Raw genomic sequence first — 24,294 nt, 5'->3', positions numbered from 1 at the left:
GCAGAGATCACTAATATTCATGACCTTTCCAAATATGGTCAAAACCAATATTTTCCTTCTAGAACAAACTGGTCAAATGACAATCATTTCAAGTAGAGAACCTTTATGTTCCGAGCATGTGGGCTATGTGTAGGCATTTAAATCTGATGCATTTAAGTTAAGTAAGATGCTCCTATACTGCACCTTTGTTGTGAATGAAATATGAGCTAAATTATAATTATACTAGACAAAAGGGACCAACAGTGAAATATTTTGAGATGTATTTTGCTGTTTTAACATGTATGAAAACCAGGGCGGGAATTAATATCAATCTCCTCATAAACAACAGACGAGTTTGATCTTTCACTCAAGAAAATTGACAGTAAAAGCTGAGTGATATGACGAGATGCATAAACATGCATTAAACACTTATAATCAGCAGTTAACCTTTCACAATACACACAATAAACATACAAAAAGATAAATTCAGGGGTGGTGCTGAATAAATGTTTAATCTGTAGATCTTGCATTTTGATGCGTAAAACATATAAATAAGAGACTAAGCCGAAGGAAATGAATCTCGCATCTTGCATCCTGACAAGCTGTAAACAACTGAGACACATGGCTGCCTGCTTCACAGTACTACTCCTTTACTATTCCTGCCTCTCCCATCCTCAAATAAGAGTACCACATACATAGTATGTTTAACACAAGCTTAGATAAACTTAAAAATAAGGAACATAACAATCATTGTTGTAATCTCACTAGATAATAAATATTAATGATCGTATGTGGATTGTCAGAATCTGGGTTTTGTTCCAATTGGCCTGTTTATAATACTCCGAGTTTATACATGAGAACAAGGAAACAATGGTGTTTGAGGCAGTTAATTCATTCCCATGAGATCATGACAAGAGAAATCAAAATTGCCTTTTTTAAGAGGTTATTGTAAAAATAAATCAACCTCCAGTTTAAAATGCACTCCTCATTAAATGTATGGGAATTAATAGTAAATAGTCCAAATTGAAATATACGCCGTACTAAAGTCTGATAGACCCTTTTCACATTACTCAGTAGCGAAAGTCGTCATAGTTAGGTAAACTTAGAGGGCAGTGAATTGGAGAGTACAACAATTTTTTTTACAATCCTATTTACTGAAACAATAAAAGAAAAACTCTATAATGGTGTTATCAAGACTTTCAGAAAAAGGGAAAAAAAATTGTGTGAGACTGATAACGGCAGTTAGCGGAGAGAATTACGTCAAATTTACTCTCAGCCCCATAAACCCCATTTGCTTTTTGTAATTTAACACAAAAGATGATATAACACATTTGTAAATGAATATAAATGTAAAAAATCTAAATATTTACAACTTTTAAGGATTTAAGATTATGATAACCGTTAAACGCGTCATAACAGTCTTGTGAAAAGGGTCACACATCCTGTGATCAATTCAAATGACACCTCATGGGAGATTATTTTAGGGTACAGTTACAGAAGGGTAGTACACTTAAAACCAGAAAGATTGAACTTTTTTGAGAAAACTCTCATGCAGACAACAGTGTTGTTAAAAGGATTACTGTTCATATTGATATGCTCAAATGACTAATAATTACAACACTATGAATCTGCACATACATATATGGCTCAATGACTGTTAAAAATATGGACGACGCGACAGCCGTTTTTCCCATTGAACGCCTTGAGGGCAAAACGCCGGCTTGACGGGCACAAACTGTCGCAAAAGACTGCTGAAATTGGAGCCTTGACATGCGCAGAAGGACTGTCTGATGGAGCCAGAGGAGGAGCCGCGAAAATGAGCAGAGTCGAGCTTCCAATCAAACGCTTTATGTAAAATCAACTACGCCCCCCGAACTTCTCAGCATGCATTTGCTCTCTATCAACACAAATGGATGTAATAACGTTAACAAATATGAGGGTTTTATATATTCAATCGCGCCAGCTCCAGGCCGCAGCGCATAACTTACTCGCGGCGTCGCGGGCTGATTCCGGCTCGCATAAGGCAGCGCCTGCTCGCTCGGCCGCCGCATCTGGCTCGATTGACTCGGGCTGGAATTGGGTAGTGAGTCCAGGCATCCGGAGTAGGTCCAGCATAGGTAACGTTAGTCAGTCTGAGCTCTAAGAGATAAGTCTCCGGCAGGCGAGAATCTAGCCGGAACTGTGTTTTGCTATCTGGGTGGCTAGGCGTGTATCAGCAAACTAATAAAGCCCGAAAAAAGCTCTGACCTTAGCGAATAAACAGTGTTCCACCAGGATCATGTATGTCAGAAACTATAGTTTACTGCTGAACTCATTTTGTCATGGTAAAATAACACAGAAATCGAATAATAACATTTCAGTCTACTTCAGTCTCCTGCCGAAGCTCAGACGCCGCGCTTTGAGAAACTGTCAATCACAGCTGTCAATCACGATGACACACCCAGCATTAAATTACTGCTAAAAACAAACTGTTCACAAAAATGAAGATCTGCACCTATTTCAGCACAATAACCAGTGCCTTAATCGACCAGAACTATCTTTCGGGACATTTTATTGCAAGTGTAATATTTTTTTTTATTTGGGCTCAAGTCTCCTTCATTAACACGGAGGAGGCGGGCTTTATGACTTGTACTGCAGCCAGCCCCCAGGGGGCGATCTAACGGCCGAGACCCTCACTCAAACGTAGGCTTGCGGCACACTTGAAATGGCTCTATGCCATTGTTGTTTTGGTTGTCAAATAATTACACTGACTATAGACTGAACATGTGGACATATATGACATCACCATTTTGACAAACCTGCACACACAGACATTAAATTACTAATTACAAAACTTTGCACTTTGAAATAATCGTCAAAAGTTTGTGTTGTCATACCCAAAACAAGGTTTTCATGTAAATGAATGGCCAAAGTGCATGAAAAGCTTTGATTTTGTTTGAAAAATTACAGTAAATCTCTGTGAAATTTCATTTCAGTCAGCCATGTCTTGCTCTTTAATATGTTTCACATACATTATTACATTACAACATCAAACTGTACTCAGTCCTGAGCTTTAAAAGGTCCACAAACATGTGACATCGAAAAATACTCATCTTTCATATTTCAGCCTACTGTTCTTTGAGCAGCAAATAAATAATCATTCAAATCCACCAATAAGAGAGTATCATTCATCAGGAAACCTCCGTGAGTTCAACACAGTGAGCTGTCTGTACATACAGAGCTGATTTAATATGAAGCGGCGAGGACAAATCCTTCCCATCCGTAATGTCTAATCCAGCATGCTTCCTGCACGCAAGGCCCTCATTATTCCCAGTGAGCGGCGACTCCGGATGCCTCAGTGCCGTGTGTCTGTGGGAATTACTGATTTCTATTGGCTGGTTGTCTAAAATGGAGTTTTCAGTGCTTACTGGCCTGTGTGTATGTCCGGGTTCAGCACTTTCGCAGCTGCTCGTGGTGCTGCTCTGCTCGGCGTACAGTTCGCGCACCAGACCATTGACTTTAATCCGGAGCGAATCCGCTACGCTCGTTCGGGTTGAAGTACGAGTGCTTCCGTTGCATGAAAGAGGCTCCCTTCTGCCCAAAATATGATAGCGGACGATCTTCCGGAAAGTGTGTCTGAACTCTCGTATTCTGTAGGCGTAAATAAAGGGATTTACCACTGAGTTTGCGTGTGAGAGGATTATAGCCAGATACATGATCAGAGCCGGCGGCCGTTCACATTCAGGGCAGAACAGAGTGAAACAGTTGATGATGTGAAGGGGCAACCAACAAACAGCAAACAAACCAACGATGATGGCTAGCGATTTCGCCGCATGGACCTCTTTCTGTAGGGTGGAGCGGGACTTGAGTTCACATGGGATGGCTTTGGACTCGATGCATTTAAGTTGGTGGCGAGCAGCCATGAAGATGCGTAGATAAATGGCCAGCATGAGGAGCAGAGGCACCAGAACGCAGGCGAAGAAGTTGAAGTAGACCATGTAGTCCATGACCACCACCTCCTCGAACAAACACTCCATCATGCCGGGTGGGCAAGTGCCATTGTGGCCCTCTTGTAAGCGGGCTTTGTGCCAGCCCAGCATGGGTGTTAGACCGATGATAACTGACAGGACCCAGCAGATCGCGATGATGCCTCTGGCGCGCTGCCCGGTTACTAGGCTGTTGTACCTGGAAGAGTGAAAGGAAATTATGTTGAAAGAAGAAGCATGTTTTTTTTTTTTACTCCCTGACCATAAATGTTTGTTCCACATTGTCTAGACTGCACATCTAAAAGGTTCAAAGTACTGACACAAGTAAACAAATGGCAGCATGGCTGTAAACCTGAACACCTCTTAAAAACAGTTCACGTCATGCTGGAGTTATGCAATCATCAATTTCCTATAGGAACACCTTTAATGTTTTTCTCAGTCTTCTTACTGCATATTTTCAATTCTCAATTTATAATCACAGCTGTTATATACATATGACCCTGCAGCCCAAGACCGATTACTAACTGAAGCTAAGCAGTGCTGAGCCTGGTTAGTACCTGGATGGGAGACCACATGGGAGCACTAGGTTGTTGTTGGAATTGGTGTTAGTGATGCCAGCAGGAGCACTTAACCTGCGGTCTGTGTGGGTCCTTATGCCCCAGTATAGTGAAGGGGACACTATACTGTCAGTGAGCGCTGTTTTTTGGATGAGAAGTTAAACTGAGGTCCTGACTCTCTGTGGTCATTAAAAATACCAAAAGAGTAGAGTTGTAACCCCGGTGTCCTGGCCAAAATTCTTGTCATCAGCCCTTACCCATCATGTCTTCCCAATCATTCCCATCCACTGAATCGTCTGTATCAGTCTCTCTACTCTACCAATAGCTGGTGTGTAGTGAGCGCACTGGCTGCCGTTGCATCATCCAAGTGGAAGCGCTTTGGGTGTATGGCTGTACATACAATTACTTTCCCATCTTACTTCAATAATTGCAACTGAATTAGGTGCTATCAAGCCGAACCCAGTTTTCCCCACCAGAGCGAGTTGAGGCCCGCTCTGTCTAGGCATGGGAGTAGGGGTGTAACGATACACCAAAGACACGGTTCGGTTCGGTTCACGGTTTTGGAGCCACGGTTCGGTTCGGTATGGTTCGGTTTCTGTTTGCTGTGGGGTTAGGGTTGATGTCATGTTAACAGCAATGCTAAGGGACAATTCACTTAATAACAAGAACATCTTACCTTTTTCTTTATTAACTTTGCCATCACATTTTTAGTACAGTCAGGATACCCGAGTAAACAACTACAATTAAATAAATACCTCCAATAAAGACTAGTCAGAAAAAAAACTATTCTCCTTAGTGCAGCCATCTTAACTAAGTAAACTAAAATTAAATAAATAACTGCAGTTTAGACTAGTGAAAGATCTTCTTCAAAAACACCATAATATCCACATTCTCAGATGAGAGGCTTGATTGATCGCTGTGCAGACACAGACGCTCATTTTTGTTTATCTATGGTTTCAGTTAGATAGATAGGTTTCCGTTTAAATTAATGAAAAATATACACATAATGTGTTTGTAAAGTGTTTTTACATGACACATTCACCAGTAAAATACATTGCAGTTGTGTCTGAAACTAATGTTGGGGTTGTAGCCGGCTGTATGTTTGCCTCCCGATCTCTCTCTCTCTCTCCCGCTCCCTCTATGCCGGTCATTTATGTAGGTCCGCCTTCCTACAATTTTTGATTTCCCTCACATTGTGAAATTACCCCACTTTTTAAATGTTTTTTCTTGTAAGTAAGTTTCGTGGAACAGTTAAGACAGACAGGCGTGCGCTTTGTCTACGACACAAATTCTATTCTTGTACTCAACTGGAAAACCAAAATGTTTCCACACAGATGACTTAAATGTGTCTGGGGGATCTGCAATCTCAGTACTATGTGAAGCAGCCATCCTGCGTCCAGTAGTAATGAGTTACATGACATGATGTGCACTAAAATACTAACTTTAGAATATAATACTTAGAACAAAACCTCATCATTACTAAAACAATTTAATCAAATGTGATAATAAAGATGTGTTTAAATTGGTTCAATTAGTTAGAGACAAGTGACGTCAACCTCAACAATGGGCAGCAGGGGTCGTGAGAGTACCGCGGTACGCCACGAGAGTTTCGCAATACGTAACGTGGTTGGTGTATCGCGATTTTTCGATTCGGTTTTAATATCGTTACACCCCTACATGGGATGATAACCGTTTTCAAGGAATAACGCGGTTTGGAAAAGTCAAGGTTTTAAAACGTCCAAAGTGTTTGCAATACCGTTTCTAAGGTATGTGTACGATTTTTTATTTACTTTTTTTTGTTTGTTTTGTTTTTAGAACATCAATATCTCCAGCAGAAAAGATGCTGTTTTAAATTTAAAATTAAACAAATGAAGACCGCAGAAGTCAATGATTCATTTAGCCCGACAGGTTTACTGCTTCAAAATATTTTAAATGTTTCTCAAAATGAAATATACTGTGTTCAAAATGGACAAAGTTTTTGTTTTTTACCCAGACATTTAAAAAGAACATTTTAGAGCGATAATCATGATTCTGTGAAATCGTGATATTTTTATCCAAGGTTATCATACCGTCAGAATCTTTGTCTCTCTGTCACATAGTTGCATTTTTATTAGTTGCAACTGTGACTTTATATCTAATAATGCAATGTATTTATATTTATCTGACTGCGTGAAATCAAAATGTACAATGTATTTTGCTAGCCCACGTTATTATTCTTAAGGTAATAAATCTGTAATTACCTTTAGAATTGGTAATTAATAAAAGTTACTCCACTGAAAAAAATAGTTTGTGGCTATGAACTATTTCCATTTTTGGATTGTCGGTTCTTCTGTTGACGTCAATCTGAGCGCTTCTATAGCAACTGCATACACTCTCATGCCGTTGGTTTGCTATGAGTGAATGATGCACCAAAATGAAAGCCCCGTCCCCTATTCAATATTCTGTTTCAGTTGGAAGTACATCAACATACTGAAAGATAAGTCTCAGCAACTTCCGGTTCACGCTGGCTTTAATATCTAACAAAAGTGCTTTGCAATGTTTTGTTCGATGTGTAATGTTATTTTAACTGAAACATGACGACAAGGACAATAGCAATAATTTATATCACAGCTCTGTAAGTGAGAGTTGTTGAGCTCAAGCGCATATAGCTATTGTGTCCGGAAGGTTTAATAAGAAACTGAAGGATGAGGTGATGTCAAAATAATCATTGATCTTTTTAGGCTGAAGTGACAATATGTTTATATCTTCTTATTGTGACTTTTGCACTGTTTTGGAGTTTATAAATATTCTTCAGGTTAACATAATGATACTAACTTCTAAAAATCGCATTTTATTTGACTTCACAGGAACTCTAAAATGGCTATTTTATGTCTCGTAATGAACAAGTTTTATCTTGTAATTGCTAGTTTACAGTGTTTCTCAAAATATATCCATAATCACAACTTAAGTATATTAAATATTTCAAACAATTCTGGGTATTTCTATCACTTTTTTTACCTTGTATGCTTTGTTTTTTTATCATTTTAAAATAAAAAATAGCTCAGATATTTCCACATAATTATGGTAATTCTGGCACAATGCGAGCACTGCATTAGAACAGCCCTGACACGACTACAGTGCTAATGATCCTAGCATCCATTCACAGTATTTCCAGCAAACTCTCCCATTGGAGCACTTAAAAAGCAAGAATGTGCTCAGAAATGTCAGCGTTTGGAACAGAAATCTATTTTCAGAGTCTCGTTTTGGGCCAGTGTGGGAGAACAGCTGAGTTCCTTGGCCTCTATTTGTCTCATTCTCCAGATGTGGAAGTTCAATGAGCCACAATGAGAAAACATTATCATCCCCCACCCCAAACCTGCTGACAGGACGTGGACACACACACACACACACACACGTGGTCTATCACAATATCTCTCTAACACCAGCAGAACTGACTATTCCAAAGCAGACCGAGATACTATTAGCCCAATATTCACCCAGTCTCCATTAGCATGTTAGCAGGGTATTTTGAATATAGTTTAACTGAAAAAACTAGCACGTATAAAAGACAAAAACTGAAAGGAACACTTGTTGAGGAAATATGTTTAAACTATTAGCAAAAACATTCCAGAGTAAATCAGATCTTAAAGGGCTTACTATGTTCAAAGATGACCTCAAAATCAAAAGATCCAGCGGAGATCTTGCTTTATTCTTGCTAAATTATATTCTCCCAAAAATAGCCCAAAAATCTGATGTCTACTGGAGAGACACAGTGTGTCCTTATAATGGGACCATACATTAACTTCATGTTGGCCTGACAAAGGGAAACAGTGCCATGTGTGGTTCCAGAAAGGACCAGTTTTAACCAGCACCAATCTCCACATTGGCTAAAGGTGGTTTCCCTTTTTTAGGAAGCACATCTTAAAGGATCACGAAACACCAAAACACATTTTTTTTGAGATGTTGACAGTCATATATATGTCTCACGTTGCTAAAAAACACTATTAGGACACATATAATTAGCTAATAAATAATAATTGGTTGTTTTACGTTGTTTTGAGCAAATTTGTTCTTCCGGAAACAACTTCATTAACCTGTTACAGTGTTCAGAGAGGTGCCACAATGTGTTGCCAACTGTAATTCAAACAAGTAAGAGAAGAATTGAAGACATGGGTCGTCAGTGTTGAAGACATGGCTCGTTAGTGTTGTGTTTATAAATGTGCCAAAACAAAAATTTTGTTTCCATTTCCTCGTGATAAAGCACAGCTCACATGGAGACCTAAGCAGTTGAATTACAGTGGTCTGCTAACATGCGTCAAAAATACTTTTGTAAGGAAAAATTTAACCTGAGAGCTTTTCATATCTGGAATTGGTAAAATCTGGATTTGCTGCTCGTCTTCTTTTAAGAAAAGACGCGGTTTCAGCTTAAGTTGGTGTCCTGTCTCTACGAATTTGGTAAGTGTGTGATCAGTGTTCTTTGTTGTATGTTTATTCAGATGGCAAAGTTAGTTAGAATCGTCAGCAGTACTCTTTCAGTTTTTAAGACATACAGTCTTTGCATACTGAAGTCCGCAAGTTTCATACATATTTTTTGTATACACATACATCGTCACGTACAAAATGAGTACAATGAGTATTAATTAATCCTTTATGAAAAACTCACCCATTTTCCAGACTTTTTTTAAACTAGAGATGTGAAAAACGCCCTGCTGAGACAGAAGCGGGGAGGTTAATAGCCCTTTAAGGAAGCCTATGCTGGTTTGCTGGGGAGTTTGGTTAGGCTGGTTATCAAGGGGATTTGGTTACATTTCAGCAAGACCAGCTGAAGACCACCTTTAACCAGCAATAATCTCATGTGTAAAACAATAATATTTAAGTTAGTTAGCTTGTTTTCATTGATCTGCTAGCCTGCTTGTGTTAAAGGATTTACTGGGATTTCAGTCACATTTCAGCTAGAGCAGCTGAAGGCCAGATTAAACTGCCCTGAATTTTCATAATAGTTTCCCTAATGAAAAAAAACATTGAAGCAGTCTAGGCTGGTTTGCTTGTCTTACCCATCTTCCCAGGCTAAATTTATAGGAGGTTCAGTCATTTTGTAGTTAAAGACTTGCTAAAGGATCATCTTAAACCAGCATGTATCTCCATACTGGCTCAAGCTTGTTTTATTGCTGAAAATCATTGAAGCCGGTCTAAAAAGGTGTCAGTCGATGTTCCATGTCAGTCGATGTTCCAGCCTGATAAAGATGATTATAAGCCACTTTCACACAGTGATATCGGTAAATATTAGGAAAATTAACGGAATGACTCTACCGTTAAATAAAAAAAAGCAATGTTCACACAGGCAAGGACTTTGCTGAATTTTTCCGCAAAAGACCATTCACACATCCATTCCAAAATACTGGTAAATTCTGACACCATTAACCTGAAATGACCTCTAAACGGCTGCGCTTGTATTTGTAAACATAGAAGGGGTTGGGCTTTTGTTGATGGTTGATGGTACATAATGGGCCTGTTTCAGTAAGGAGGTTCAACCAACTCGGCGTTTAAACTTAAACTCTGAGTTGATTCAGCGAGAGATTTAAAACTCAGAGTTTTCAGTTTCAGAATAGCGGGTCTGAGTTAGGTCAATCAACTTTGAGTAGACTAACTCAGAGTTAAGCGCGCACACCACAACTATAAAAAGGCATTATCATAAAAAGCGCAGACATTATGAGTGACTATGGCAACATCTTAAAAAGAGATCACCATTTCTTTCTCCAGCTGAACTTGATGTGCTCATGCAAAGTTATCGCAAATATGAGTGTATATTTGAAAAAAGCAACACCACTGCATCAGTGAAACAGAGACAGTAAGCGTGGGAAAACAGCTGCTCAAGTTAATGCATAATTTTACATTTAAAGTATTTAAGTATTTAAGAATATTAAAATGAGTAACGTTATGTGTGACTTTTCATATAAAAAATGTTACACGTTCCCAATTTTATACACGTTGATCAGTTTAATAGATGTAAAAATGCACTTGTGTCTGCCTTTTTTATTGATCAAGTGATAGAGGTTGATATGACATTAAGAATGTAAGCGAAACTAAACAATTGTTTTTAGAAACAATAATAATCCCATTAATCTATTAACAGTACATGTCCCTGTTAAAGGTCAGTGAATTTAAAGCTAATTATTTATTAAATAAGGACAAGCCATTCTCGTACGTGACGTTGTTCTTTGTGTGACTGAAATGTAGGCAGTAGCTGTTTCCATCCAAATATTAATTAAATTCATGTACAAAACTGGAAAATCGCATAAAAGCTAAGCGAATAAAGCAGCGTTTCCATCCAACAAGTCCAATAGAACAAAATCATAACTTCTTGATTAAACATGTACCAAATATCAACAGTAAAAACAGACTTTACTGCAGTAGAAGAAGCTTCGTCAATCTTTTCTTTATTTAATAAATGTACTTGCGCCTCAGAAGACAATGCCGACACACAATGAACACGTGGGGCCATTTGAAGCCATGAGACGTGGAGAACAGATGTTCTTAACATGCTCCAGGCGCTCTGGAGGTCATTAATAATATAATAACATTAATACTGAAACGGTTAAGGCATTTTAGAATGACCAAAACATTTAAGATGTTTTAGTGTGCTCAGCCAGCTGGTTTGTCCAATCACATTTTCATCATCATATAATCTCTTATCTTATTTTAACAAACCTTTTTTTATGCACATTAATTTTAGTAAAAGTGTTTTTATCGTAATATAGGCACATTTCTATCGAATAAAAGTTTATCCTACTCAGTTATACGCATGTTTTTTATGCGTATTTTCAAAAGTTATGTGAATCATGACGTTTCCACCCATTGTTTTTATGCGCATCCCCAAAATGAGCATTAAAATAGGTAGGTGGAAACGTAAGGCTAAGGCGAGAAATACCGCTTCATCTTTAAAAAAGGGGACGGGACCGAGAGAAACTCAGAGTTTAGAGAATAAAACCTGCTCCTGACCAGGTTAGATTCACAGAGTAAGTTACCACAGTAAATAACTCTGAGTTAAAGTTACCTCTCTTTCAGAAACAGTCTTGACTTACCCTGCTTTCTCCAGTTTAACAAACCTGCCATTCTGAAATAGAAAACCCAGAATTTCTCTTATTTCCGGGTTAAAATACTCTGAATTTTCACTTAACCTCCTTTCTGAAACAGGCCCAATATGTGTGTGTGTTGGCCTACATGGACTCCTTCACGTGCACAGACGTCAAGCAGCTGAAGCACATAAGCATTTTAATGATAATTTTTAACACAGTAGGCAATAAAAAGGAAAATAGAAACGTTATGTGAATGCGTCTGAATGTTCTGATTGGTTGGAGTAGACGTTATAATCGTGAACGCACTCTTTCCGGCAATGTTCCTTTTGCGTTTACACATCACAGCCTTCCAGTAAATTATCGGTAATTTTACAAGTTCTCTTTCCTAAAAATTGCCTGAACAAATCCTGTTCACACATTATTCCTTTACAATAAATTGCCGGTAATTTTCCGCAAAGGTCTGTATGTGTGAAAGGGGCTATAAAGGGTTTTAGTTACTATTTCAGTGAGAACAGCTTATAAAAATAAGCCACCCTGTTTGTTTGTTGCTCTTAGCTGATCTTCCATCTTTTAACTGGCTCTAGCCGGTTTCCTGCTATAAACAACAGCTTAAAGTCCATGTGTGAACCGGAAGTTGCAGCGACTTTTGCAGTGTTATTTCAGTATGATGATGTACTTCCAACGGAAATGAAATATTGATTAGGTGACGGGGCTTTCTTATAGTGCATCATCATTGACTCATAGTAAACTGTAAAAGGGGCAGAGTGTAGAAAATTGTAGCTGAAGCCATTAAACTCACGTCAACAGGAGAAGGACCACCACTCCAAACGTGGAAGCAAATGGTCAGACTTTAATTGAAAGTTACCAAAAAAAACTTTTTACACCTAAAAAATAACAATGTGCATTGGCAAAATAAACATTAAACATTTTAATTTCACTCAGACTAAATTGGTGTTTTACTCTTAGGTGCCGTCCCTATCAGATTTTTAAATTAGCTTAGAATTTTTTTATTGAATTTTAGATTTAGGTCACTTTTTACCAAGGTCAACTCAAAAAAAAAAACAGGAAAGCAACAAAGGCTGGTTTAAACGTGCACTTATGCTTGTCTAGCTGGTTTGGTGATCCAAAAATGCAGTTCAACCAGAAAGCAGAATCCTCATTAAGCTGGTTAAAAGCCTCACTGGGGACTTTAAGCAAGTGTCAGAACAGGCAGAAGTATTTCCCTGAGGTGATATGAAAAATATGAACCACAAAATGTAATCAAAACCACATTCAACACATATAAAATACAATCAACAACTCGCAGAAACACCCTTCACTCACCTAAGCGGGATTTTGATGGCAATGTATCGGTCAATGGCGATGGCCAGAAGACTAAATATGGAGCTCTGGGTCAGCACGAGGACGAAGCAGGCGATGAACAGGCAACCATAGAAATTTGCACAGAAACCGGTACTGATGACGATGGAAAAGGGGATGGCCAGCACACCCACCGCGATGTCCGCCACGGCCAGTGAAACAACAAAGAAGTTGGTGATGCTCTGGAGGTTGCTGTTGAGGCCCACTGCCCAGCAGACCAGCACGTTGCCCAGGACAGAGAGCAGGGCAATCAGCAGCTCCAGAATCATGTACAACACGTCGAAAACATTGTTCAGCATGGTGAGGTCGCTGGGGAGAAAGGACCATGCCTCGCCTCAATGTACATAGCTGCAGCTCCACGCAACAGCCAACTCAGTGTCAGCCTTACCAGAAGACTTTAGAAGCCGATGTGTTTGTAACAGAAACAAGAATCTTTCAGCCTGTTGAACTGCCAATTGGATCTGTGCAATAATTCAAATTTAAAGACAGGAGAAAGTTGCGTCTTTGCTTTTACAGAGATTCGGTAAATAAAAACGAATGAACAAATAAAAATCCATTATGATCCCATGTGATGGTCCAGTCCATGTTCCTTGTGTTCCTTCATTCAGTACTGCACTGCATTCCCTGGAGAAAGAATCAAATGATGTCATCAGCCTCAGAAGATAAAAACAGATGCAAGATATTTATTTTTTTACACTTTCAAAGTAAATTGTATTAAAAATAGTGTTAACTGCCCAGATTCGATTTGGTCCTTTATCCCACATAATATATATAAAAAGATTGGAGGTCTCAAATTTTTGTTAACTTGTAGTTTTTCTCCATCCAAACTCCCTATAAAAGTCTCTAAATTTCATGAACAGGCTCTTTTGGCATGGAAATTATGTTCCATGAAGCTATGGAACAACGAAAGTATCTTAGTAAAGAATAAATCGATTTTTTTTTAAAGAATTGGCCTGAAAAAGATATTAATTACCTTTGAGATTTATTTGATCCACAAGGGAACTTGTTTTGTGGTTAAATATAATTTCCATGTACCTTTAGTGGTAGTTCTACCAAGAAGACTTAATGCCACGTCACTCATCACAATCAAATTTTCTTCTCCATCGTTAACTAATTTGCAGAATTATCTTTGTGACTTAAATTGTTTAATTACTACTTTACAAAATGTTTACAGCAAAAAAAGTGTAAAAACTGTGAGATTTTATAAGGACTTTGTAAATATTATTTAATTTGATAGTTTGCCTCTGTACCCTGTTTTTTAATCTTATTTTTATTTGATTTTAATTTATTTATATATCATTTTCCTAGTTTATTATTGTACTTGATGTAATCCACTATTACGGTTAATATGATTGAATTATTAAAACAATTTTTTTTTTGGTCAGATCAAATACTTTAATCATTATTAGTGCTGACAATAGCTATGTTTCCATCCAAAGATGCAAATTATATTTTTGCACAAAACTAAATTATCGCGTAAAAGTTGTGCGAATAAACCAGCGTTTCCATCCAACGGGTCAAAGAGAACAAAATCGTCACTTCCTGATTAACTGCCACCAAATATCAACAATAAAAACGGAATTTGCTGAGGTAGGAGAAGCTGACTGAATCTTTTATTTATTTAATAAAAGACATGTCGAACATGTGATGGCATTTAAAGGTGTCAAGATGTGGAGCACAGATACTTTTGACAATTCTGGAGGTCATTAATAATATAATAACACTAATACTGAAACAGTAAAGGAATTTTGACCAAAACAATATTTCAGATGTTTTACAATTTGCTCAGCCTGCTGGTTTGTCCATTTACACACATTTTCATCACCACATGATCTCTTATAAAATATCACATGACTTCTTTAATGTGCATACTGGAATTTGTTCGATGAAAGTGTTTCCACCGTAGTTTATGCGCATCTTTTCTTATCAAATAAAAAGTTTATCCTATTCAATTTTGCCTATTCAAGCGTTTTTCAAAACTGATGCACATCTTGCTGTTTCCATCAACTGTGTTTTATGCGCATATCTAAACTGCACATAAAAATAGGTGGATGGAAACGTAGCTACTGACAACAACAGAGTTTACAGCGGCAATTCAAAGGGCAAAGAAGCAGCACAAGTAATATATATTAGCAATAAGATTATCCCATGATCTCACAATCAAATTATGACTCTTTGTCAACATTAACTCAGTAATAATACTGAGCTTTTCCAGACTCAAAGTGCTTTCTTGTAAAAACAAATGGCGAGCGAGCACCTTGCAAGGCTAAGAAACACACGGCAGCACAAAAGAAAGCTGAAGTGGATCTCAGGCTTTACACTGAGCAGACGCTGAGCGGTGATAGCCAGAAGCTCTTCTTTTGTTTTAGTGTTTATGGGAAGTCATTCTGAAGAGTCTGCGCTATTTACCCTGGAGTGTTCCCACACTGCTGAGAGACTCACTGAGGTTACTCACCTCTGGAAAACATGAGAAAACAGCTGCTTCCCTGCATTTACACACTGTTTTCAAACGTATAGTACTTTTTGTGCACATATCAAAATTATTAAAGTTAAAAGTAAATTATGTGCAATAAAGATTATGTCCATTATTTTTTGTATTTATTCATTCATCCATTTCCTTTTGGCTTAGTCTCTATTTCAGAGGTCGCCACAGCGGAATGAACCATCAACTATTCCAGCATATGACTTACGCAGTGGATGCCCTTCCAGCCAAAAACCAATACACACTCATTCATACTCGCACTCATACACTACAGCCAATTTAGTTTATTTCATTCACCTATAGCGCATGGACTGTGGCGTAACCGAAGCACCCAGAGGAAACCCACGTGAACACAGGAAGAACATGCAAACTCCACAAACAAATGAAAACTAGTCCAGCCAGGACTTAAACCAGCAACCTTCTTGCTGTGAGGTGACTGTGCTAACTGTGAGCCACCGTGTTTCCCTGCCGTTTATTATTATTTTTGCGGAAAGCACTATACAAATAAACTTGAAATAAAAATGATAGAACTTAATACTACTTATTGTTAACTTATTGTTATAAGAAAAAATAATAATATAGAAATATCACTATAAACAAGTAAAGTTACTGGATGCTCATTTTCTTTTCTTTTTTTTTTTTGTACACAGCCACCAGTGTTTAACATTAACTTTTTTTATCACCAGCCACTGTGGTTAGTAGTTTTCCAACATTACTAGCCAATCGCCTTTTTTACGAGACACAATTTTGTTGTTGGGAAAATATATTAATTTTATATGCATAAAATTTGACTTTGGCATTCTAAAATTGTTTGATTTAGATTTTGAGTTATGTCCACATGCCTCCTTTATATCCAGGGCTCACAAAATCTGGTTTCCCAACATCCCGGGGCTTTGCTTTTTCCAGTCGGGCTACCAGAATCTATCTCCATCTGCCTGAAGGGCAAGTGGGAGTAAAAATATATTTTAATGCCTTTACGTTTATTAAAAAAAATTATAATCATAAAATGTGCTGTGCAGCGGATATGGCAGCAATAAATGCACTTTTTATTTGAGAAAATTCACAATATAAATAAACAGTTACATCTCTAATAACTAAATAAGAGCACACAAACACTCGTCACTCTCACATGTTTTAATTTAATAAATAATGTATTTTCTATTTGGGCTTCTTAAATTTAGATTCAGGCTACCAAAAACTGAAGAGTGCCTGCCTGTAGCAGGCTACCAGGGGTTTAAACATTTTGCGAGCCCTGATTTCACTTTTTGTGTGTTGTATATGAGCTTGCTCGATGAGCATGAGTAAACAGTGTCGAAAAGCAATTAGTTTTTATTTCACGTGACTTTTGAGGGATCAACAGTAAGGATTTGCCTCATTTCTCTCTAACCACACCAAGATAAATAAACAATTCTTAGCTCAAAATAACTAAGCAAAAGAAATCAGGTGATAAAACATTGTGTGTGATAATGAAAGGATGATCACATGCACACATTTAACGTTAGGCCCATTAACAATCTCTTGGAGGAATGGTCAAACAAAAGCAGCAACCACTGCTGTATACAAAAAAAGACATTTACAAAAATCTCCAGCATTTAAGAGCAGCGGGACTGTGGGTGCGCGAGTGTTGTTTTTTTGTCCAGTGCGTTTCAAAGTGGACCAATAACACGAGTTGCCTTTCCAGGCACGCTTGCTTCGTGCTAGGAAACATTTCTTTTAAAAACTTTTAAACACTTGTGTACATCACATCAGCTGTATGTGTGACTCTGAAGCTTTCATCAGCGAGTGAGAATCACCTGTGTCTCACCACACGCATATTCATCCTCTCATTCAGTATATACCTGATTTCTACACGCAAACACAGGTATTTTTATTTTCATCATCTCTCACACTGACCCAAAACTCTGCTTTTTAAAAAAACTACAATTTAAAAACAAACTTTAACCAGCCAAAGTGGCCAGTGGGAGTGCTAACAGTTGAAATCGACCCGCATTTGGCAGGTGATAATGTCAAGCCCTGACAGCCACAGACAATATATTGTTTCGAATGACTCAAAACATCAATAAAAGTAAGATATCCATTTTTACCATCTACAGAAATCTATTTCCCAAAACGTAATTTGAAAGCTTATAAATAAAAAAACACTTATGAACTATGGACAGTTTTGAATCAACAGATATCAGGGTCAGTAAAGATTCAATGAAAATGTATTTTTAAAGACTTCAATGTTAGGAAAACTATTTTAAAGACATGTGAACTGTATGTTAACAACATTTTAGTTTTCTCCCGCAGAAGTTTTTTCTGTTCTTTTATTTCTCTCTTTTAATCTGATAAACAAATTTTGCAAACATTAAGGACTACATTAGCATACTGATGATGACCTCTTTAACGTGCAATAACATCTGCTACAAAACGCTTTATGACAACCTGACAGTGCTCAATCACAGCTACATATCTCAAAACAAGATTCTGCCCGACAAAAAAAGAGCAAAAATGAAAAGAATGTGAATTGGTGACTGTCGTATAAAGTGGGGGAGGCAAAAATGATTGTAGAAACAGGTGAGAGAACAATAAACTAGCAGATCCTGAAGCTCAGCCTCACAGCCATTGATATGCATCTTTGAGAATTTAGGGGACGACAATGGGACAGGTCTCCGCAACACTGGAATGAAGCCTTTGATCAGGGGTCTTAGGATTCAGCACAATATTCAAAGGGACAGCTCACCCAAAAACCAAAATGTCCTGATCGTTTATTCACACTCAAATAGTTTGAAAATGTCTTTCTTCTACTATTGTCTAATATATTGTAAAGTTTACTCTCTATTTACTTGTGCCCCAGCAGATGAGTCTAAATCTTTATGCGTTTCTTTCTTCTGTTGAACACAAAAGAGGAGATTTTGATGAAAAGCCGAAAACCTGTAACCATTGACTTCCATAGTATTTGCTTTTCCTACTATGGCAGTCAGTGGTTACAGTTTTTTTTATTTTTTATATATCTTCTTTTGGGATCAACGGATGAAAGAAACACATCCAGGTTTTAAATAAGTAAAGGATGAGTAAATTATGATCAAATGTTTTTTTTTTTTGGTGAACAACCCCTTTAAGTGCCTTGACATACTGTGCCAACATCAGCCTCAACAGTGGACCCTTGTGGATGGACGATGGAAAAGATTGCAGTCTGCGTCCATCCATCATCCAACACGGTCACAAATATCTGGCAAATATCTCTCCAGAATATCAGGGTTTGAAAGCAAACCAATTCAAACAGCTCCGAACAAACAGATGTACTTCAGCTGTGTGTGAATGATGGGTTTATAACCGCCTCACTCTTTTTACCTCAGCTGATTGATAGGATCATAAAATGAAAAATGACCATAAAACGCTTCATTTCTCAGTTCAAAACCTGTTTTGATTCCTACGTTTAATGATTTGTTTGATGTTATGAATTTGGAGCCAAAATGTGGGACTAGTTTGGAAGGTACAGAAATTCTGGTTATGAAAAGCTGCATTATTTCCCTATAGTTTTCCAACATCAGCAATAACTGTAAAGCGCTTAAAGTGAGAAGCAAAACGTTTTTAAAAACATCTAAATCTGGATCCAAATTGCTGAATGCAGTATTCTTAAAGCTTTACATGTATCAACATTAAAAAAACACCACTGTGGCAAGACCATCAATATTTTATGGTTTATTATTAATCTGATGTTTTTTAGCCATGCGTCATGCATTAGTTTCAAGAAACATAAGACTTTTACAAATATTTTATTTATTCTTTGCATGATGCTTTATGTTAAACTGCCTTGACAAATTGTAACGTTGCAGAAATTAAGGTATAGATTTGATATTTTACCTTAAATTATAACTATTATTTTAACATTGTAAATTGTGCATATTTCATTAAACTATTTCCATGCATTATAATTGTAGTAATCAGTACAACTATTATTTTATTTGTAGCTACGGGCTGATATTAGCAACATACAGTAAACAGCCTACAGAATAATGTCAAAATTTCGTTATTAAAACACACTTTTAGCAGAATTACATTAACACTGCTGTTGTGGACACACACTTTGCTGGTGTTGAAAGCTCATGGGTGATACAATTTGGTACACACTCTAAAGCTCGATTATAAATGTTATTGGAAAAAATGCACTCCAGTGTGAAATATGTATTTGTGTTCACAGAATACAGTAAGTATCTATCCAAATATCTAATCAACTATAAAGTGTACTATACTCGATATTATAGTATACGACATGCTGCAGCATCTACAACTGATCTTTCTTTTACTATAAACTGTGGTGTGTTGAAAATAACATACCGTTTTAGAAAACTACAGTACTAGGTTTTGTCTATTACTACAGTCGTATTACTATAGCAACTACAGAATTACCCCAACATATTAATTCAGCAGTCAGCCCTTTAATACAGTATGGTTCAAAAACACCAGGTTATTTACTATCAATTAATGTAGTATTTTTAATAAGAAATTAAATGTATAGGAGTAACTACTAATTAAACGAGTATTAACAAAGCAGAATGGCTGCACTTAAATAACAAGCAAGCTCTTGAAGTGCATTACTTGGCTACTTAAAAATACCAATTCATATTAAGGAGTGCATGCTTAAACGGCTTAACATGCTAGTTTGCGCTTTATAGACTTTATAAATTGGTAAATTGTATTCAAATCAAATTAGTATTCACAGTTAAAGTAGCTGCACAAAAGCGTTTGTCTAAGGAATCTATCTAAATGTCAAAGCTGTGAAATAATTGGTGTGGTTTTGTAGGCTAATGATTTGTTTTGAAGTGAAATATTGATGCCTTAAAGGATTAGACGCGCTTTAACCAATGGAAACAATTTCACTTAAATGGCTGATTCCAACATTGAACAGCCTACACAAGCTGTGGGTGAATTACTTAATTTAGACGTTTAACGTTAAGCAATAACAACTTCGCGTTGTAAACATATTTAGTTAGTTGCTGATTTCAACTTACCGTCAGACTTGACAACTCCTGGAAAGAGTGAATAGGATAATAAAATAAGTAGGGGATCCCATTAACGTAACAAAGGAAGAAAAGGCAGCTCAGTGAAGCAGAAATATAAACCCGTGTTGTCCGTCAGTGGTTCTTGATTGGTTATTGATTCTTTCGGCGCGTTCGTTCAGGCGGCTGACTGGTGCTCGGTCACAGTCGCGCGCACTGAGAGATGACAGACATAAAGACCCCCACTGAGCCCGCGGCTTGACCAATCCAGAGGCAGGGGCTTTTAATTCCACACCGGACCAATCTTCACTGATACCTCTGGTTCCTGCGCTCAAGTATCACTGAAACAACTGAGCGGCGAGCGCCGTCCCTTCTGTCATTCAAATGAAAGGACACTGTCGAGGATGGATGGATGGATTATGCACAAGTACGTGCAGTATTCAAATTAGCCACTCGGGTTTTAGTGTCGACTATCGTCATGATTTCCCAATGTAAACATTACTGTCTCTTTAAATTCTGATTTAAATGCTTCTTAACTATGTTAAAAACGTACAAAGTTCACGTAAGCTCGTATTAATTAACGCAAATGAAGGAATAAATATAATGTAGCCTTTTCCCTAGCACTCAACCTTTCTTTAGGGACTACTTGAGAAAGCAAGCCCCACAGCTAAGCCAGCAATATTTAGGTCAACCTGGGTTCCATTTACACATGACATTGAAAAGAAAAAAAAATCAATCGTGGCACAGACAATAGGGCTTTGTGCTGGAAAGCAAGCCAATTAACTGGTCTCATTCAGGAAAAAATGCAATATTTTCCCCCTATGTATGCATTACAGCGTTACTTGAATTTCCGGTTCAGAAAGGGGCTGGAAATGAATCAAGACCTTTTTTTTTTTTTTTTTATATAAATTGTTCCTAAAACCCAGTTGATCAATATCTGAGAATACAAAGGTGACATGTGACCATGCCGAGGGACATAACTCTGGCTAATTAAACGTAAAAAAAATAAGACAAAAATACATTTACGCTGCACTTTTAAATATAAAATCTAAAGATACAGGAACTGCTTTTGCAATCTATAAATTTTGCAACAGAACTTTCCAAACATCCTAAACAATACAGTGTCAAGCAAAATGGCCTCCCTGTGTATACATTAACATAGTAGCATTTTTATCAGTCAAGAAAAACTGAAAAGCTTCTAAAATTTGTAAATTATTCTTTTTTAGGCCTATTTATGGTCACATCCTTTGACATCAGGAGTTATTTTTAGTTGTCTGTGGTCTGTGTTGAATTTACGTTTGAGTTGAAGAGGACCAGAATTGATAGGAAAGTGGTTTGGGTGGGTAAGGATGTGTTCACATGTGGTTTGGTCAGATAAAAAAAAGGTTCTGGTGCAACTGCATTGTTATTACAGCTTCCAAGTGTGAACACAAATAATGAACAAACCTACAAATCACAAGGCATAAAATAACAGCATACTGATTGCACTTCACATTTATTTATAAAAAGGAAAACATTTGACCCTTTTTATTAAGATAATGCTCTCATAATGATAAAAAAAACTAAAGAAGTATCAGCAAAAGTTCAGCAATCAAGACCAAAAATAAACTGGTGTAAAACAACACACGTCTACAAGCAACCAAGCTGAAGACGCCTTTCTGCTGTACATTTATATTAATATGATGGAAGCACATTAAACGGAAGTATACTGAATGTAGGTCCAACTTAACATGTGCCTTTTTTTTAGCAAATCAAACTGATATGAGTCTCATGAATAAAATATTTGGTCAGGCTCTTTTTTGGATTAATATTAAGTCATTTATGACTAATGAATATGTAACAATGGTCCAAAGGTGAAGTAACTAAAAAACAAAGAGGGAAAAACTACTAAACTGTAATGTAGTTTGGAATATATCTTTAACGCTTACCAGGGAAACTGCGCATTTGTCTTTCTCTAAGATGGTCAAGACCTACAAATGTCTGCTTCGTTACACACCCTGGAATTTGAACAGGAAATATTTTAAACTATATGAAATGGAAACATTTAATATCCTATTTTAAGAAGTGAAAGCCAAACCTTCTTATTTGTAATTCTAATATGTGTATTACCTTTGAAGTGTCATTTTCAGAACGGCGGGAAGCTTCAATATGCGTGAAAAGAGAGCAAAGCCTGAATTCAGCACAGCTGGAAAACAGGATATACGTGACAATTATGATTATTCTCGCTGCAGAAAACCCTTATATATCAATTCTCAAATGCACTGGAATGTAGCTTCATTTACATCTTGAATTAGTGCATAATTTCTGTGCTTTGCAAAAAATAAAATGTGCGGCTAACATATCAGGAATCACACTATGATTGATAAATACCGATAAGACTTTCTTATCCTGAGAAAGAACATACCATTCGATTAGTACAGAAGGAAGTTAGCTTAACTGCGTCACAAACAAGAAGACATTGTGACATGATTTTTGGTATACCATTTCGGACTAATATACTGGACAGTACATGCAAATCCGAATATAGTGTTTACTACAGTATTTTACTGTTAGTGAGCAGCACTAATGTCATATGAAATGGCTCAACGGGCTACATAAGCTTATTGCTGACCTCCTTATTTAATATGTAGTATTTCAAGCCAAGATCTGTCACAGTCGTTATGTAAAGGCGCCCATTTCAAAGCAATCGCTTTGAAAAAATCATCAAATAATTTCAAGCTACTAATCTCGTGTGCTATATATTGTACGATTCTCCTCTAGTGAAGTGCTTCTTTCCATCAGGCACTGCTTTGAGCAATCCGCACGTCTCGCTCGTGTTGCACGGTTGTGAATTAAGGTGAAGGACTTGCTCCAAACGCTGTCTGGACGCAAGAACTCAGGGTGACGAAAGGCACGGGGTCGCAAGCGTGTCCGACTGACTTCAAATCCACAGACTCAGATCATCCACACCAAGAATTCCATGTATAGTCTGTAGTGTTAAGAGTCTTCAAACAGTGAGCCGAAGCTCCATTATCAAGGCAAACTCATTCTGGGTTAGCGGCTGAGATCCAAAATCAAAGTATCATATCAGTATACGCTAACAGAATTTGTCCTTGTGATGGGGGTGTAACGTAATGTGACTTTGTGCTAGGGTTAGGCATGGATGATATGGTGGAGAGTTGAACTCTGGTTAGTTGGCGGAAATCTGTTGCACTGGGTGTGGCAGTTTGTGAATGGACATGTGCTCAGGTCTCAAAATACTTGTAGATGGAGGTGACGTAAGTCATAACACTCTGCCAGTCCGGTCTTTCTGTATGGACCATGTCAGTGATGTCCTGAAACGGAAAGAGGGAGAATTGTGTCACTTATTCAGATCTCAACTGAACAAGAAGAAATCATTGAATCTTCATGGTTTATTATATATATATATATATATATATATATATATATATATATATATATATATATATATATATATATATATATATTATGACTTAAAAAAAGGTTATTGCACAAACACTAGCATGTAACACTTTAGTTTGAGTACCAATTCTCACCATTAACTAGTGGCTTATTACCTGCCTATTATTTAAATATTAGCTGTTTATTAGTACTTTATTATGATCTTATTTTACATCCCTAATTCTACCCAATACCTAATAGTGATGCAGCGATTATAGATTCGAGTTGTGTGATTATAGTCTAAGGAATAATCACAGTTTCACTGTTATCACGATTACTATGCAGTCCTTAATTTCAAAACACTACTAGTTTAGTAAATCACATGAAAACTCCTTATATTTTAAAGTGTTATTTATTGCTTATCAGTAACCAAATAATGCATCACATAATAATAATAATAAAAACAAACAATACTCCATTTCTCTTTAGACTTTAAAAATAAGTGGAAAAAAAGATTTTGGCATTTAAACATCA

General features: G+C 37.2%; 2 protein-coding genes across 6 annotated transcripts in view; both read right to left on the bottom strand.

The window, feature by feature from the left end:
• Positions 1-472: 472 nt before the first annotated feature.
• adora2aa (adenosine A2a receptor a) lies at positions 473-20,588 on the bottom strand. 3 transcript variants are annotated; one of them, XR_012383755.1, is made up of 4 exons: positions 20,392-20,588; positions 12,880-13,539; positions 2,696-4,143; positions 473-1,633 (listed from the first exon to the last, which is right to left on the bottom strand). XR_012383755.1 is itself a non-coding variant. In XM_005167176.5 (3 exons), exons 2-3 carry the CDS (start codon positions 13,212-13,214, stop codon positions 3,150-3,152), a joined length of 1,329 nt encoding a protein of 442 aa, XP_005167233.1. In that variant the 5' UTR covers positions 13,215-13,539; positions 20,392-20,588; the 3' UTR covers positions 473-3,149.
• A 1,269-nt stretch (positions 20,589-21,857) lies between these two features.
• Positions 21,858-24,294, bottom strand: part of specc1la (sperm antigen with calponin homology and coiled-coil domains 1-like a) — a 62,538-nt gene continuing 60,101 nt past the window's right edge. For 2 of the 3 annotated variants that reach the window (XR_012383756.1, XM_005167177.5), the window contains exon 17: positions 21,858-23,693. Coding sequence is in view for 2 of the 3 variants with exons in the window: in XM_005167177.5 (XP_005167234.1) it covers positions 23,604-23,693 (90 nt within the window). In the remaining variant the exon portion in view is untranslated. 3 annotated transcript variants of the gene reach the window in all.

This window comes from Danio rerio, chromosome 8 (genome assembly GCF_049306965.1).
Source record: "Danio rerio strain Tuebingen ecotype United States chromosome 8, GRCz12tu, whole genome shotgun sequence".
Classification (NCBI taxonomy): Eukaryota; Metazoa; Chordata; class Actinopteri; order Cypriniformes; family Danionidae; genus Danio; species Danio rerio.
This window is presented reverse-complemented; position numbering and strand designations above follow the sequence as displayed.

Bases quoted from the DNA above. Each gene is read 5' to 3' on its own strand.
- adora2aa (XM_005167176.5), bottom strand. From the start codon at position 13,214: ATGCTGAACAATGTTTTCGACGTGTTGTACATGATTCTGGAGCTGCTG. The intron at 4,144-12,879 runs GTGAGTGAAGGG...TCACTCTTCCAG, and splicing joins GCCATCAAAATCCCGCTTAG to GTACAACAGCCTAGTAACCG.